Source organism: Pistacia vera, unplaced genomic scaffold, assembly GCF_008641045.1.
Source record: "Pistacia vera cultivar Batoury unplaced genomic scaffold, PisVer_v2 Contig310, whole genome shotgun sequence".
NCBI lineage: Eukaryota > Viridiplantae > Streptophyta > Magnoliopsida > Sapindales > Anacardiaceae > Pistacia > Pistacia vera.
In genome coordinates this window covers 1,430,105-1,449,602 of record NW_022196125.1, presented here as the reverse complement: position 1 = coordinate 1,449,602, position 19,498 = coordinate 1,430,105, and the positions used below count along the sequence as shown (strand labels likewise).

The 19,498-nt window shown below is 35.8% G+C and overlaps 1 protein-coding gene across 1 annotated transcript; it reads left to right on the top strand.

Moving 5' to 3' along the window:
- Positions 1 to 11,736: 11,736 nt before the first annotated feature.
- LOC116136323 (UPF0481 protein At3g47200-like) lies at positions 11,737 to 12,846 on the top strand. The gene is made up of 2 exons (XM_031422030.1): positions 11,737 to 12,050; positions 12,159 to 12,846. Exons 1-2 carry the CDS (start codon positions 11,737 to 11,739, stop codon positions 12,844 to 12,846), a joined length of 1,002 nt encoding a protein of 333 aa, XP_031277890.1.
- Positions 12,847 to 19,498: the final 6,652 nt, after the last annotated feature.

Below are 19,498 nucleotides of genomic sequence, written 5' to 3'. Positions count from 1 at the left end.
AAATATGTTTAATTATTTATTAGGATCTCAAATTTTTTAAAACTTTTGAGAGGGCCAACGGCCAAGGCCCCAGCATAGGTCCGCCACTACAAGTAAAATGGCTGATTCGTAAAGATAAATTGATTTTTACAATCAACCACTTATTCTCAATTTTTATTTTAGAAAACCTCTCTTAGATTAAAAATATTACACAAAGGATCCTCTGTGATCCGGCACCTGGCCTGCGTCATCTCTCTTTTTTAACCTCACGTCACTCACTCTCTCCCTAAATCTTACCCCGCAAATTCTAATAGGCCCTTCCTCTTAAGTTTTTATTACTAATTAACAGACCCTCCAAAGTTAAAATATCTTTAGAAGGTACCTTCTCTTCTATAAGTAGTACTTACACATGTTATAAAGAATATATTAACGAAATCTACTTTCATTCTTCATGAACAGAAGTGTGAGGGTTTATAATGTATCTGAATTATGTTTTGAGTTGAAACTATATTATTTTCTCTTTTAGTATTTTCTAAATTTATTGTGTAACTACTAACTTGTTTTGTACGCAAGAGATAAGCATGTTCATCTGTTTAGTCGAATGCGTTAAATTATATGGAGACTTGCAATATTTGACATCTTCAGTCTTTTGGATAATATTTATCTATAATAAAGAGACAATATAAAACTAACGGTATCTTCTTATATGAAAAATCTGATTTGACAACCACAATACCACATGATACACTTATAAAAAAAAAAAAAAAAAAAAGTTGTGTGTGATAAAATATGAAGTTAAAGTAGTTAGAAAGTTCTCTCGGTGATAACATGTTATAAATTAATTGTGAGAAACATAAAATAAGAGGGACTAGAGGGATTTGGCAGCTATATTTAGAGCCAACCAACACAATTGGCTTTATTAACCATTTCGTAAGCTAATTTTCGATTGTGTTTGTTTTATTATTCATATCCGATCATATTCATATCTTATCTAAAATACATATTTGTTTCAATATTCTCAAAATTCAATCCTATTTAATTTAACTATTTTTAAACCCTTTAGATTTGTAAATTTAGCTAAACACCCCCTATAATAAAACATTGGAAATTAACAAAAACACCCCACTCATCCATTAAATGCCAACATCCGACCACAACCACCGGAGGGTGGTTAAAGGTTGCCGTAATGGGGCATGATTGGCTGAATCTGCTCGATCAGTGCACGACCAACCAGATCCAGCCGGTCTGCACCATTACGGTGGTGGCCGGCTAGCGACATTTAATAAGAAGATGGGGGTGTTTTTATTAATTTTCAACGTTTTATTGTACAGGATGTTTAGCTAAATTAACAAACCTAAGGGGTGTTTTCTCAATTTTTAAATCCTATTATCTAATAACAATAAAACATTAAAAATTACAAAAACATGCCCACCCACCCATTAAATACCAACAACCGGCCACCACAGCAGGAGGGTCGCCAGAGTCACCGTATCAGTGCACGACGGGCTAGATCTAGCCGGTCGTGCTCCGAGATGACCTTTTCCAGTAAGATCCACCGTGGATCTGGCCAAAAAAGGCCAAATGCAGCTAGATCTGGCCGTCAATGGCCAAATCTAGCCTTAGATTTGGCTTTTTTTTACTAGATCCATGATGGATCTTGCTAGAAAAGGTCATCTCGGAGCACGACCAGTAGGGCTGCAAACGAACCGAACAGTTCGCGAACGTTCGTTGCTCGTTCGATTACTATTCAATAATGTTCGCGAACAGTTCGATATTCGTTCGATAATATGTTCGATCGAGTTCGAACAGTGGTTGTTCGTTCGATTATGTTCGCGAACATTATACGTTCGACTAATCCATCTGTTCGCGAATAATCGTTTGATTGTTCGTTCGTTTATGTTCGAAAAATATGTTATGCATTGTTATAATTAAATTTTTTTTTTTCATTCTCATATTATGTTTGATTTGGTTTGGATGAATTTTTTTTAATCAATAATAAAATATCATGATACTTTTGTTTTTCTTATATATATAATATGTTTGGATTTTTTTTTCCAAATGTCATCAATAATTAAATATATAAGTATACAGCACTTTAATTAAAAAGTAATAAATTATTATGATGCATAGCATGACAAATTTAATAACATAATAGATTGTATAATCAAGTGATATATAATATAGTAAATCCAATAATATAATAGCTTCATATTTTTCTAAATGTAATCAATAATTAAATATTATAAGATAGCATTTCAATTAATAAATAATAAATATAGTGTGGTAAATTGATAAACATAACATATTGTACAATTAAGTGATGTATAGCATAACGAATTTAAAAATATAATAGCTTAATTAAACCTAAATTAATGACACATTTGTATTGATCATATATTATAATAAACCCTCATACCACTATGAATTTATAGGCGTTGATACAAAATATATATATAGACAGTAATGATAATATAACAAATTAATCACATATATGTATTGATCATATATTACAATAGACTTTTATTCCACTATAAATTTATGGGTGTTGATACAAAATATATATGTAAACATTTAAAACATTTATGATAGTTTATGTAATGATAATAAATATATGATAACCTATAAATATTTATGGGTTTTATTATTTATGATGGTTAGTTATTTTAATTTACTGAGTTTTTATTGATTTATTTAAAATATAAATATAGATAGAAAGTTGGTTTATTTTCAAATGTTGAATTAAATGGGTATGAATTATAAATTGTTGCATATTTGTTTTTTAGAGCATGAATTGGAAAGTTGATATATATTTTTTATTCGAACAAGTATTCGAACAGGTGTTTACAAGTTATCGAACGAGTTATTCGAATTGGCATTAACAAATTATCGAACGAGTTATTCGAATAGGTATTTACGAGTTAGTCGAACAAGTTAGTCGAACGAACACGAACGAGTTACGAACGAACACAAACGAGCTTTTTGTTAATCGAGCGAACACGAACACACATTCTATGTTCGTTTGAACACGAACAATCGAACGTGCTTATCGAACGATTTTCAAACGGGCCTATTCGTTCATGTTCGGTTTGATTGCAGGCCTAACAACCAGCCAGATCCAGTCGGTCATACATTGATATAATGACTCCGGCCACTCTCCGATGGTTGTGGCCGGCTACTGGTATTTAATGGATGGGTAGGGGTGTTTTTATAATTTTTAATATTTTTATTAAAGAAGTGTTTAGTAAATTAACAAACTTGGAGAGTATTTTTTTAAATTCTACCTCATTATTATGACTCAACTCTTACTTTTTAAAAAATACTCTGTCACACACAGTTATGACTTCAACGGTCCTTATTCCTTTTCACGTGGGTCGATGGAGAAAGTGTCGGTCATTTTAATGATTGATTTCTCTAACTTTATTTTCCATAGAACCTGTTTGTGTAAGAGGTTAAGAGAGAACACAAGAGTGAGTTCATAAATCATAATCACATAACCTGTTTGTGCGACATTCGGGGAAGCAACAAGAGGAGAAGATCTTGCTCTCTACTTAGCCATACAAAGTATTTCTTCACGGCCGAAAAGCTCAGGTCAGTTACTTTATTTATAAATGTTCGTTCTTTCTTAGTTACTTTATTTGCATATATATTTTTTCTCTGGTCAATTTGAATATTTATGTGAAGTGAGGTAGAGAATATTGTTGTTTTTTAAAGAGTGAAACATAATGGGAATTAAGGAGAAGAGGGACAAATCATGTCTTTTAACCTTATTCAAACATTCCTCTTCCTTTACAAATCCTTAATCAAAAAAGCTCTTTTTAGCTAAAATGCTTTTTAGAAGGAGTCTTCTTGTAAGAATCCTAGGATTGAACAAAGAAAATTCCAGGAAGTAATAAACTTTCCAGAGAAACAAACAGAAAGTTCGGGAGAAAACAGAATTTTCCAGAACTGAAATGTTTATTAACATTCAACTTGATTACAAACTGATCATCTTGTTTTTATACTTAAAATGAGTCCACACTGGCAATCCGTGTGACTTGATAGATCAGCAAAACACACTTGAGAAAAGAAAGTTAAGAAACACAAAACCACCATCATCAAACCGTTAAGGTTAATCATAAGCCCAGATTTGATGAACTCTGTAGCTACGAGTCACAAAACCCCTGTTCATCATTCTCTGAAGCTCGTATTACAAATTTACTACTGTATAATAAAACGGCTTCGTCTAGCTTATGTGAACTAACGGACTTGAACTTCTGTTAACAAATAACCCTCTATTTAACAGACTTGTAACAGACGTTCACAACCGAACATACTTGAAGACTTCAAGATCTACTTATTTATTCCAGATTTATTTTTGATATATTTTGAGCTTGTTGCTGATTCCTTTATCTTCTATACTCAATTCCGTAACATCCTTCTCCTCCCTCAAGCCAAGCAGTAAGAAGTTTCTGCTGCAGCTTGCATTACTAGAATACAAAATTATTTGTTCTTCAATTTCATGACATTTCTCTTCTTTACAGTTAGATTAATGAAACCAACCTTTCATTCTCCTTAAAAATCTCTAGGGTTCACATCTAGATTGCTTAGAAAATCCCGACCTATGCAATAGCCAAAAAAGAAAAAAACTCAGAGTTAAGAGTCCAGAAAAAGGCAATTTATCTCAATAAACCACGCCAAATCAAACTCTATAAGGGAAAATTACCCCAAATCAACGAAGTTATACTTAGAAAGATTCAAGTAAAACAAGTCAAGAGAAATTGGCATAAGCCGGCGACCAAAACTCGAGATGGACAACGGATCCAAAGTGGGAGTTGTGGCATAAAATTTTCTCGCATATATTCGAAAAGCTCCTCAAGAAGCGAGCTATGCATAACTTGGAGCAAATTTGGTTTTTTTATGACAAGTCCAATTAGGATGATTGAAATGACTCTGCGAGAATAAAAAAACTGCTTGATAGGGATATACCAAAATATCCTCTATTCATTGCGAAGTTTGGTTACAAACTTTTAAAAAAAAATTAAAAATACAATGATTTTTTCAAGCAGGTGGAAGAGTAGGGGCATCATCATCAGTCGGACCATGAATCTTGTCACCGACTAGGACGGATGGTTCCTCAACGGTAGGAATGACAACGGGCCCTTCAAGGTTGGGAGCCTTGCCTAGAGGAAGATTGGCAACGTTTGGGGAAGTGTAGCCAAGGGAGTCGGATCCTCAACTTCTTGCTTAAGACTAGTCTCCTCCTCACCTTCTTTAACTTCCTCTTAGCCCTCACCATTAGGCTTGGAATCATCTGAGTATACATAGGCCATTCCCTAAGCTTCGGTTTTCATCTTGTTGACCTTTCTCTGATAAACTCAAGGAATGAAGGGGAAGGAGAAGTCGATCAAGGGGTGCGCTTCCCACAATTTCTACACAAGGAAGACCGACGTCTCCCAAGCCCAATTGGTGATGGCTTCATTCAGTTCCCCGATCTAAAGCCTGAGTTGCTTGGCCTCAGTTTTGGCCTTTCGCCAACCTTTTGTTTCCTGGGCAACGTCGAGCGAGGCCTGCTTGGACTTTGCTTCCCAATCTGAATTTTTGAACTAAGGAGAGCTCAGAATTTAGCTTGTTATTGGCACCTCGTTGTTGTGCCAAACTCTTCTCAGCCTCGACCACTTGGGCTTCAGCTTTTACCCACACAACTTCACTCAACTTAATTTTGTTAAGAAACTCCCTTTACTTGACCCCGAAGGTCACCATCTCTTCCCTAAGCCGCTCAAGCTTGGCCTCCTTCGTTTCCTTCTCCTTCTCCGTAACCCAAACCCTGGCCAAGACATCCTCCTTCACTGTCTTCACCAGTTGACATCCTCAATGAGTGCTCTCCAACGTGGGATAGAACTCATCGTAAAGAAGCCAGCTCACCACGACAGCCTAAAGAAAGAAAGGATGGAAAGTCGGCAAGAATAATGACATCATGCATACAGGAGTAAAGAGGTCGAACTACTAGTACATTTGCTGTATAACTACACACCCATGCCAGCATTTGGGTGGGAGAGGAATTCTAACACCCGCAAAAGTTCATGGGATGACGACATCCCTAGCTGCTACGACCTCGATGCCAATGTGGTCGGGGAGTTGGTCGATCTTCTAGGCCTCGACCACTTGGGCTTCAGCTTTTACCCACACAACTTCACTCACCTTGATTTTGTAAAGGAACTCCCTTTACTTAACCCCAAAGGTCACCATCTCTTCCCTAAGCCGCTCAAGCTTGGCCTCCTTCGTTTCCTTCTCCTTCTCCGTAACCCAAACCCTGGCCAAGACATCCTTCTTCACTATCTTCGCCAGTTGACATCACCAATAAGTGCTCTCCAAAGTGGGATAGAACTCATCGTAAAGAAGCCAGCTCACCACGACAGCCTAAAGAAAGAAAGGATGGAAAGTCAGCAAGAATAATGACATCATGCATAAAAGAGTAAAGAGGGCGAACTACTAGTACATTTGCTGTATAACTACACACCCATGCCAACATCTAGGTGGGAGAGGAATTCTAACACCTACAAAAGTTCAAGGGGTGACAACATCCCTGGCTGCTACGACCTCGATGCTAATATGGTCGGGGAGTTGGTCGATTAATGCATCAACTGCAACTCAAGCTACGTCATCCATCTTCTTGCCTCCCTGTCAAGACGAGTTAGACTTACTTCCTTCGACAACGATGGTTTCGCCCACGGGAGTAGACATTGGCCATAGACTTCTTTGGGCCACTACCATGCTCGACGACTTCCTTACTTGAGCCGACCTACTACTCAGCCATCTTTTGCTTTTCTGAGCCCCCCTAAAGCTCAATCGACTTCTTCTTGCTCGAGCTATCATGTTACTCAGGTGCCTTCTGTTTCCCCGAGCCTCTAGTCGGCTCAGGTATTTTCTTCGCTAGCTCCTTTTGGGGCTCGAGGGCATCTTTCCCGCTAACTGCCTTCGAGGCAGTCGTGGGCTTTTTTGCACTTGGGTCTTCCCCAAGTTTGCCCCTACTTTGCTTCAGGCCAGTGGCATTAGTGGGCTACTTTGTCGTTGAAGCAACCAGATGTTTCTTGGCAGTCACGAATGTTTGCCACTTTTTCTTAAGGCCTTTCGGTTTCTCGACCCACATTTCTGCAAAAAGAGAAGCAAGCAATAAGCGATCTGCCCACACAAAAGGAAGAAGCGCCAGCAAGCGAACATTTACCATTCTTGAGAATGGTAAGGAATTTGGTGTTGTCCTTGCAAAAGTCATATGTCCTCAAGCGAGGAAGCGAGATAATGTTGTTAATGTTGCGCTCCTTTTCAAAAAGGTCGCTGAAGCATTGAAGCCTCTATAAGCTCGCAATGGGGAGAAAATTGTACTCGACGTTAACTGCAAAAGAAAGAAGCTTGGTTAGCTTAACCATCAAGCTTGAAAACGATCCTCACACACGTTGGGGGTCAAAATCTTAGTAGCTTCCGAGGCAAAGACGTTAGTATCCCTAGCCTCGTAAAAGAAAATTTGAGAGTCCCAATACGAGACCTTCTTTGTACGTTGACCAACCCATTAAAAAGTACTTTCCTCACCTTGGAGAGGTAATACGCTAGTCTTGACCCTTCTTTAATCTATACAAATGAACAAGCTCCTCAACAGATGGCTCACCCAGCTCGGCAATCATGTATGTTATATACAAAACTATGATTATGACGTATGAGTTTAGGGACAATTGGAGAGGAACGATGTTGAATCATCTCAAAATGCTGTCAATGAAATGATGAGGGGGAATAGACATCCCACTACTCAAAAAGGTCTTAGAGGTCGCCACCCATCCTGTGGGGGGATTCTTCTGAGAAAGGTTCCCCGGAACACTCAAGTTGAGTTGAGGCGCATAAGCCTCCCGTATGCGTCTTAGATCCTCGATATCAATTAAGGGTTGTGGTTCCCTCTATAACCTCTAGGCTGGAGGCCACTTGGACTAAGCCAACTTCACAGAGGCGCAATAAGACAAGCCCGCCGTGTCAAGATCCAAGCTCTACATGACGACCTCCTCAGAAACCTCGGGGATTATGCCCCCAAGGATTACTGAGCCCACGGGAGAGTTAAACATGCAATCAATCGTGTGGCTGTTGGACAAAGACATGACTATAGCTCACTTTTGGGTACTTGAAACAGAACCGAACATATGTCAGAGCACGAAAAACTCGGTGACCTATCCACACTTTGCTTTCAGTTCAGGCACCCAAGATAGCTCGCGCTAGACGACAAATACATATGACCTACCGAGGATTCTTACGGCCACCACAATAAACCCTCCTTAAACCCAGGATCGCTGCGGACACACTTAAAACCCCTAGTAAAGCCCTAAAAGACTTAATGTGGCCATGACAATGGCTATCCATAGCTACGAAAATCAAGAAAACAACTAAAGAGAGGGAAAAGAAACCTTACCAGAACAAAAGAATTGGAAGAACTCGCCAGAAAGAGCACCATAACGACGACGAAGCAACGAAAGAATAAGCAAAGACGTTTGAGAATTTTCGCAAGATGAGTAAGCTTCTAACAAGTTTGCCCACTTTTATAGTGGTTTGCATAGGAGACGAAAGGGCGAGGTTCAATTGTAGTTGTCGATCTATAGTGAATCTCGACCTTCCATTCATCGAGCGATCTTGGCCTTTGGACGTGACCACATGTCAACCATCCGTGAGGGGCGACGAACCGCCAGACTGCTGTGATCAGAACCGTCGTCGCACATCACCTCAACTCTGCGCGTAGACAGCTGTAGTCGCCCACGCGCGACGAAAAGTAACTATCAAAGGCTACTGCATTAAATGTGACATTAATGCGTGGAATTTACATAATTGTCCTTACTATTCATTTTCCGAGCTTGTCAAGAGTGTCATAGAAAAGAGAAGATGTAAGTGTGGAGTACATCGATCGGGCATGAGTTCGACCCTTCAAGCTCGATCGAATCTACATCTAATGCCTTATTGATGATGCTAAGCTTGATGTCAAATCGAGCAATAGTCTTCGAAGCTCGCAACGAGTATCGAACACTAGGGGGCAGATGTTGTGTGTGATTTTTTCATCAAGCATAGAGTATCGTGAGGTTACAGCCCAATCCATAACCAGCTCGACTTTATCGATTGTTCAACCCAATATAAGCTCGTTAAGCTATAGCTTGACCTAGCATAAGCTAGTCATGACCAATCCTTGCGGTCGTTCAACTAATTCCTAGATAACTTCAGATCCCAGATATCTCAGGAAGGATCAGATTGACATCAATCTTTACACAATCACAGCGTCCAATCGCAAGAATATCGGAGTTGCATTTCAATTCAATTGTAATCCATTTATTTTCACTATTTCCTTTGTACAAACTCTGTATATAAAACACCTCCAATGATGAGCAAGGGGTTAGAAAACATTTTTAGGATTATCATTGTAAGCTCTCATAGCAAATACAAAAAATAGTAGACGTAGGCTCAAGAGTTCAACTCACTGAACCACTTTAAAAATCTGTTTGCTATTTACTTTATTGCATTTATTATTCATTCACTGTTGGTTATCCGTAATCAAGTATACACCAGTTCTGATCCCACCAAGATCAATCGAATCACTCTAGTTGGTGCAGATTTCTGTATCAACAAGTACTGTTACGTTTCACTTTTATTACTAAACCAAATAAAGTGATAATTGGTGTAGATTTCTGTATCAACAAGTACTGTTATGTTTCACTTTTGTTACTAAACCAAATAAAGTGAATCACGATGCACACAGTAAAATATTAGTGTGGATTGAAAATATGAAGACTTTGACGTTGCAAAGCTTCTATCAGCGGCTAAACCAAGTCTCCCGAAGTCAATTTTAGGTTAGGTCAATAAGTTAAGTGATATATTTGTCACACACGGAAAATTTTCTTCCTGGTTCGTGGTTACAAACATCTTTATGACTCATTCTTCTCCTAATGTCTTATCAAATGGAAAATGAGCGGTCAGTCAATGATTGAGCAATAATTTCTCTGAACCAACACAACTTTATTTCTTATCAAGTGGAAATGATACGACATTACAATAATTTTGTTGGAACCATTCAAGCCGCCCCTAGTCGTTGAGACAAAATAATGGGAATTTAATTTGTGATACTCGTTAATATGGTTTGGGTAAAATTACAGTGCACACTCAAAAGTTTTGCATAAACATAAAACACCCGTTTATTCTTTAAACTTGAACATAATCCATAGTCGGTCCGATTAACACCAACCAATCACGGCCGCTAGAGGCCGGGTTTGGCCTCGCTGGGGCCGCAAGTAGCCATTTTGGGCATCACGGCTACAGCTTCAGGCTGTTCCAGCCTCACGGCAACCAAGCGAGGGCATTCTTGGAGAATGGCCTCGTTGCAACTACTAGAAGCCAAAAACAGCCTCATGGCTGCCATTAGAGGCTATCTCTAGCCTCCTGACAGCCGTACAAGGCTAGATCCAGCCTCGTTAGGGCATTGGGAGAATAGATCCGGCTCAAATAAAAGATAAAATAAGGGTCAAATTGAAATATATATATCATACAAGTTTTTCAAAAAGACATTACAATGTCAAAAATGATCTTCTTATAAGGGAAATATATCAAAAATACAAATTTCTTAAATCAGTGTGTTTTGTGTGGAATTATGATTGCGCCTATAGACAGTATCTTATTGATTGATGCAAATACTTTCTGACTATGAACGTAAATTTTTTTTTAATTAAATTCCACTATAGTTCTTTAATTACACTTCAATTATTTATATCCACTTGATTTCCTTAATATTTTACTATTTTTATTTTTATTTTTGATATGTCGCAGTCTCGATCGCCATTATGGCCACATCTTATTGACTTGGACTTTTTCAACACTTCAACTACTACCCTTTCCATTTCTTTAGTGTTTATGTTATATACAAGTCTTCACAAGAGATAATAATGCCGTATCTCTAATTAATGCGTTACTGGGAATTTTACCTATAAGTATGAGCAGGAGAAGAAAAAAGAATTGAGAGTATAATTAGCTGGAGAACTCAACTTCTTTTTCCGGACGACAATATTCAGGTTCTTATACAGCTTTGCTTTACTAAATTTATTTTTTAATCTTTTTTCATGAAATAATTTACTATATTAAAGTGCTAATTAAGATTTATTAGTATGTATAACAGTGATTAATTAAGATAAAACACAAAAGTGATGAATCTGTGTGGCATTCGAGGAAGCAGGAGGAGAAAATCTTGTTCTCAACTCTTAAGTACTATATATAAATACAATTTTTTCTTTCCGACAAAAATATTCATCAGGTTCTTTTCTAAAATGAATTTTGATATTGACATGATTGTTGATCCTTTTATATAAATGTTTTACCTCATAGGTTATGTGTCTTCATTATTTTAACTTTAAATTTGAAGTTAGAATTTGGTTTATTAATCAGATTAAATAGATTTATATAGCTGATTTGAATTTGTCGATAACATACTTTTTAATATATGGGTTAAAAATATTAATGGTGTTAATACAAAATTTGTTCTGAAAGGTGATTGAATATTTGTTAATCAACAGGAGGAGACGTAACGTCATGGTAAAAAAATTAGCAGATGGTAGAGGTGAAGGAGTTCGTGAGCTTTCAATTGATATTGAGGAGGATAGAGAGTTCTGTATTCCCAAGGTTCCTAGACATTTACGAAAAGTAAATGAAGAAGCCTACACTCCTCAATTAATTTCAATAGGCCCTTACCACTACGGCAAAATAGAGCTGGCTGACATGGAAAAGCATAGAATAAGATATATGAAAGCTTTTTATGAACGAATCACACGGGATGGACAGAAGCAACTCGAGAACTTTATCATAAAGAACGTAGAAAAGATCCGCCGTCAGTATGCTGAGCCCAGCGAGTTTCCGAGTGACAAGTTTGTAAAAATCATTCTATTTGATACCGTCTTCATCATTGAGCCCTTCTTGATAGTTTGGTACAGAGGTAGCAGAGATTTTTTGCTAAATGAGGTATGGGTTGGGGCCATAAGACGGGACTTACAATTACTCGAAAACCAGCTTCCATATTTTGTGCTTGAGGATTTGTACAACTTAGCCTTCAGCTCAACCACAAAAGAATGAAGTTTCTGATTTCCTTATTCCCTTTCTTAACTCTCTTGTTTGTTCTTTCAACACCATATCTCGCACAACAGACTACTTCGGAAGGAACCGGCGGTCAAAATTCAACATTTCACTGATTTGTGTAGATATGGTCTAGTGAAAATTCCTGGGGATCCCAAGTTTAGAGCAATTACGTATGGTTTACCTAACGCAGTCAAGTTGAAAAAGTCAGGAGTGAAGTTTAAGCGTAGTTCAGCAGCAGATAAATATTTGGTTGACATAGAATTAGAAAAGAAAAGACGACTATTGTCATTCTATAACGTTGTTGAGCTGAAAATTCCGCGCATTACGATAACTGACAACATGGAATGTTTGATCCGTAATCTAATGATCTTGGAGCAGTGTAATTACCCGTTCGAAACGTATATATGCAGTTATATTGACCTCATGGATTCTCTTATCAATACCGAAGAAGATGTCGATTTACTAGTCGAAAAGAAAATTATTTACAATCCTTCGGGCGACAATGCTGTGATAGCCAACATGTTTAATAAATTTCGGCTACAAATTCCCCCCAGTCAATCTTCTTATTACCACTCTATTTATAAGGATCTGACAGAGCACTACAACAATAGTTGGAACCATGCCTTGTCTACTTTGAAAAGGGTTTATTTCAGCAATCCCTGGAGAGGGACCGGAACTGTTGCTGCTATTATACTTCTGCTGCTCACTTTGACACAAACAGTGTTTACGATCCTGCAAGTAGTTTTAGCTAAGTGATTTAAATTTGTGATAAATTGTATGCCTTGTAATTTATAAAATCAGTTTGTTGTCATGTAGTGTAATTTGTTAAGGTTTATGCCTTTAAAACTTCGATGTTTAGATTTTTTTTTTTTTTTTTTTTTTTAACAGAATTAGTAAAAGTTATATATTTTTACAATTGCATTAATGTTTACTACTTTACATGGTTTAATCAAGGAATTTTGTGCAAGTCAAAGTACTATCATATAGATAGGTATATATGTTATTATTCTTCAATTTGCTCAGATGTAGATGTTTATAATCTTGAAAGAAAATAGCAGACTTATAAGTTCGTTTCTTGATTATTTTAAGTTATAAAGCAATGCATGAGACAAAATTAAATTCATACATGGATCGATATGTTAGATCAGTAAGGTCTTTTTTTTATTTTTATTTTTTTTTTCCTCTTTAAGATATAGTAAAATGTGAGAAAGTCTTCCAAAAAAAAAAAAAAAAAAATCATTATTTTGGCTGTTAGAACCAAAAGCAGTTTTTTTTTTTTTTTTGGTCTCTTTTCTGTCAGCTGTCTCTTACTCTTTAATGTTACAATTATGTGCCCTAAAAAACCAATGCTAGATTTAACGGGTGGGAGGGGTATTTTTATTAATTTTAAAATTTTTATTGTAAATGGTATTTAGCTAAATTAATAAATAAAGGGGATTAAAAATAATATAAATATTTTTAGAAAATATTTTCCAAAAATTTACCAAACACATTTTTAAATTCAAATCCTATTCTCGTAATAACAACCAAATTCAACTTTTTAAAAAATACTATTCTAGATACTCTACCAAACACAACCTTACTCTTTTATGCTAAACTACATGCTCTCAAAAACCAATGCTAGATTTAATGGGTGGGAGGGGTGTTTTTTTTTTAATTTTGAAACTTTTATTGTAGGGGGTATTTAGCTAAATTAATAAATGTAGGGGAGTCAAAATAATCTAAATATTTTTAGAAAATGTTTTCCAAATTTTTTTTTTCAAATTTAAATCCTATTTTCGTAATAATGACTTAAATCAACTTTTTCAAAAATACTATTCTAAGTATTCTACCAAACTCAACCTACTCTTTTATGTTAGAACTACGTGCTCTCAAAAACCAATGCTAAATTTAGGGAGGGGTGTTTTTGTTAATTTTAAAATTTTTATTGTGAGGGGTGTTTAGCTAAATTAATAAATGTAGGGGAGTAACAATAATCTAAATATTTTCAGAAAATGTTTTCCAAAAATTTACCAAACACATTTTTAAATTCAAATTTTATTCTCGTAATAACAACTCAATTCAATGTTTTCAAAAATACTATTCTAAATACTCTACCAAACACAACATTAATCTTTTATGTTAGAATTACGTGCTCTCAAAAACCAATGCTAGATTTAATGGGTGGGAGGGGTGTTTTTATTAATTTTAAAACTTTTATTGTAAGGGGTGTTTAGCTAAATTAATAAATACAGGGGATTAAAATAATCTAAATATTTTCGGAAAATATTTTCTAAAAATTTACCAAACACATTTTTCAAATTCAAATCTTACTCTCGTAATAACAACCTAACTCAACTTTTTCAAAAATACTCTATCAAACACAACCTTACTTTTTTATGCTAGAATTATGTGCTCTCAAAAACCAATGCTAGATTTAATGGGTGGTAGGGATGTTTTTGTTAATTTTAAAACTTTTATTGTAAGGGGTGTTTAGCTAAATTAATAAATGTAGGAGATTAAAAGTAATCTAAATATTTTCAAAAAATATTTTTCAAAAATTTACCAAACACATTTTCAAATTTAAATTATATTCTCGTAATAACAACTCAAATCAATTTTTTCAAAAATACTATTCTAAACACTTTACCAAACACAACCCTTTTATATTAGAATTAGGTGCTCTCAAAAACCAATGCTAGATTTATTTAATTAATTTCATATACGTTATTTATGATTGTTTATTATTTGATTATTATACGAGATATAGTAGAAGTCATTTAGGAACATTGTAATCGATCATGCCAGTGGTTAATGAACCTCGGCAGGAAGTAATAATCTTTAGTACCTTGTATCGTAAATTTGTTCTAGACATTTATCCTTTAAATTATATTATATAGTTATTATGCCTACAGTTAGTTGTGCTGCTATATAATAGAATGACTTACTCCATCATTGAGGTAGTGACCTAAAGCAAACAAATGGGTGCAATATAACGTATATATACTGAACAAGATCCAATAAAATATACCCTATAAAGTAATTGTTACTAACTATATGAAAGGGTAATTTTGCTACAATTCTCTAATTGTCCTTAGACCTAAGAGATTTATATGTTACAAACTATGTAGGTTTCAGAGAGATTAAAGTAGAGTCAGGGAAGAAGAAGTTCAATCAATCAATTCTGTTTCTTTTACAATAATTTCTTTCTTTTAAATAACTCATCACTATGACCAATTACATTAAAACACCTGGACTTCCTATTTATAAACTTGCTTCTGTTATTTACAATTCATAAACTTGCTTTTATTATTTACAAACCTGCTTCTATTATTTACAATTCATTTACATCATCCAATATCCCCTCTCAAGCTTGGTAACGGTTGATGAATATCAAGCATGCCAAGCTTGGCCATTAAGAGTTGATGCTGTTTCTTGCAGAGCCCTCTAGTCAACAAATCAACGGGCTGCTTAGTGGTGGAGATGTGAGCAGTGCGAATCAAGTTGCTAGCAATTTTCTATCGGATCAAATGACAAATCTCCACATGTTTAGTCTGTTCATGATATACGAGATTAGCAGCAGTGTGTAGGGCAACTTTGTTGTCACAGTGCAAGAGAGCTAGATCTAGAAGTTTGATACCCAAATCAAGAAGAAGATTTTGGAGCCAAATAATCTCACAATAGGTTGAGGCCATGGATCGATATTCAGCTTCAGAAGATGATCTGGAAACAGTAGATTGTTTTTTGGTTTTCCAGGAGATCAAGGAGTCCCCATATTTAATACAGTAACCAGTTAAAGATCTTATGGTTGAAGCGCAAGCAGCCCAGTCAGCATCACAATAAGCTTCTATATTATATTTCTTCTTAGAAGGGAAAAAAATACCAGTACCAAGGCTTTGTTTGAGATACCTTAGCACTCTATAAGCAGCTTCCAGATGAGATTTCTTAGGAGAATGCATATATTGACTCAAATGTTGAACAAAATAAGAAAGTTTTGGTCGAGTCATGCATAGGTAAATAAGTTTACCTATTAATCTTTGATAAGAGGAAGCACTTTCGAGAAGTGGATCAGCTATAGCGGTGCCAACAAGCTTGTCAAGTTCATGAGAAGTTAGCTTGAGATGTTGCTCATATGATGTGTCTGCAGGTTAAGACCCTGTCTGACCAGTTTTTGAAAGAATTTCTAGAGCATATTTACGCTGATTCATGACCAGACCATGTTTGGATCTACTAATTTCCATCCCAAGAAAATATCGCAACTGACCTAAATCCTTAATCTTGAACTTGTCATTGAGAGATTGCTTCACCTGTTGAATGGCAGCAAAACTATTTCTTGTTATCAAAATATACCAACAAAATAACCATACTATCTCCTGAGATTTTGGTGAATAGAGCATAGTCATTATTTGATTGGACAAACCCATTATCTAATAAGGCAGTGGTAAATTTATGATGCCATTGTCTAGAAGCCTGCTTCAACCCATATAAAGACTTCAGTAGCTTACAAACCTTATGTTTCAGTTTAGATTCATTAGCTAGGGCTGGAGGAACTTGCATGCATATTTCTTCATTTAAATCTCCTCGAAGAAAAGCATTATACACATCCATTTGATAAATGCCCCAATCATTCATCGCAGCTAAAGCTAAAATGGTTCGAATAGTAACCATTTTAGCCACCGGTGAAAAAGTTTCTGTGTAGTCAACACCCTCCTGTTGAGTATATCCCTTTGCCACTAAGCGAGCCTTATATCTTTCTAGGTTGCCATCAGCTTTCAATTTGACTTTATAGACCCTTTTACAAGCAATTGCTTTCTTGCCAGGTGGAAGAGAAACTAATTTCCATTTTCCATTAGATTCTAAAGCTTGGATTTCTATGGCCATAGCTTGCCTCCAATTTGAGTCCTGAATGGCTTCTTTGAATGTGCTGGGTTCAGACATATTGGAGATGGCAGAAAGAAGACATTGATAACCATGAGATAGGTTTGTATAGGAAAGAAAATTAGAGATAGGATGTTTTGACTTAGAGGAAAAAACATAATCTTTTTGCAAAATGGGAGGTTTAGATATTCTAGTAGATCTGCGAAGCAGATTTTGGTCAGGTTGTGAAATAGAATTAGGAGAAGGTAAAGAATCAATACCTAAAGATGATAAAGAAGCATTGGAAGGATCTACTGTTGAGTAATCAGTGGAAGTGTCTAAAATAGAAATTGGATAGATAGCCTCCATAGGATTGCCACCACCAAAAACATTTGATTCATTATATAAACATCCATTATCAGGAACCATTTTTAAGGAATGAGAAATAAATGCAGGACCAGCAAATGGAAAAACATTTTCATGAAAGGTGACATCTCTACTAACAAAAACTTTTTTAGAATGAAGATCAAACACCTTATAACCCTTTTGGAATCGAGGGTATCCTAGGAAAATACATGGAACAGCTCTTGGAGAAAATTTGTCTAATTTGGGCAAAAAGCTTGCATACCATAGACAACCAAATACTTGAAAGTGTGAAATATGTGGAGGTTTGTGATATAATATTTCAAAGGGTGATTTGTTTTGGAGAAGTGGGGTAGGAATTCTGTTGAGAATATAGCTAGAGGCTAAGATAAATTCTCCCCAAAAAATGGTAAGTATGTGAGATTGAAATTTTAATGCTCTAGCTATATTAAGGATGTGTCTATGCTTTCTCTCTACAGTGCCATTTTGCTAAGAGGTATAAGGGCAAGAACTTTCATGAATGACTCCATGTGAATTGAGAAAAGTTGGAAAAATCGGTGCTAAAAAATTCAGCACCATTGTTTGTCCTAATTTATTTGATAGTAACACCAAATTGATTGTTAATCATGAAGACAAAGTTTTTAATGATATGAAATGTATCAGATTTAACAGTCATCAAATATGTCCAATGGCAGAAGAATAATCATCCACAAGAGTTAAAAAATATCTAAAACCATTGTAAGTAGAATGTTTGTAAGGTCCCCATATATCAATATGAACTAAATAAAAAATGGCATTCGTAGAAGAAACATGAGTAGGAAAAGCTTGTCTGCATTGCTTAGCCAAAGGGCAAGTATTACAATGTGAAATAGGATCTTTGATAAACTAGTCATGTAAAGAAGAAATCAATTTCAACCTAGAAACAGAAGCATGACCTAGTTTATGATGCCATATTATACTGGAAATAGAATTACATGCAGTAATGGTTTTATTGAAAGATGAAAAAAACTAGAATGTTGTTGTTGAATCAGATAATACAACCCATGGTGCTCTTTACCAATCGCTATCATCGATCCACTCCATAGGTCCTGAAATAGACAGAATTTTGGGAAAAAATGACATGGACATTGTTATCTTTACAAAACTTCGAGATGGATAACAAATTGTATTTAAATTGTGGATAAAAAGGACTCTATGTAACATAAGATTTGGAGATAGACAAAAATCACCAGTATGAGTAACTGAAGTAGACAAGCCATTTGGCAATCTAAAATCATGATGTATGGAAGAGGCATATGGTTGCACATTATTCAAGCAATAGAAATCATAGGTCATATGTTCATTAGCTCTAGTATCTAAGATGCAAGCACTACTAAAGGCAGAGGCCATAAGAGAAATAGAAGTACTTGCAACATTGGTGGAGGAATCAATACCTTGCACAACATTTGCAATGATAGGATAACCATCTTTGCCCAAGAGCTTTAAATTTCCTAATATTGTGCAGGAGAGAAGATTGGGCTACTGATAGTAGTAGAAGGCTGAGAAGGTTGAAGTGAAATTGAAGATTGCTCCTCTGGTGTATATACAGTATTATAAGCTATTGGTGATTTATTGGTGCTATTTTTCTTATGTCTGTTCCTCTGACGATTATCAGGATAGCCATGAAGCTTCCAACAAAAATCAATTGTGTGGTCCTCCAAATGGAAAAAGTCACATTGCATCATTTTCTTCTTAGATTGCAAATCTCTATTGCCTATATTAGATGACTGGGTAATAGTGTTTTGAGTAAGAAAAGCTACAGCATCAGACTGACTTTGAGCATAATGGGTAATTCCCCTCTGTTTTTGTTCCTCAATGAGCATCCCATATACCACATTCACCGAAGGCAAAGGATTCATTAAAAGAATAGAACTATGACCAACAACATATCCTTCATACAATCCCTTCAAAAACTGCATAACCTTTTGAGTTTTCTCATGTTCTTTATAGATGTTAGAGGAAACACAGGTGCAAGTCGGGATAGGTACAATAGATGAATATTCATCCTAAAGAACCTTCAATTTTGTATAGTAAACAGAAATTGATGCCAAACCTTGCTGCATTTTGGTAATGTCTTGCATAATTGAGTATATTCATGAACCATTGGTTTTGTCAAAAGTCTCTTGAAGATCTTGCCAGACCGTCACAGCAGTGGTCCTATAGATGATGA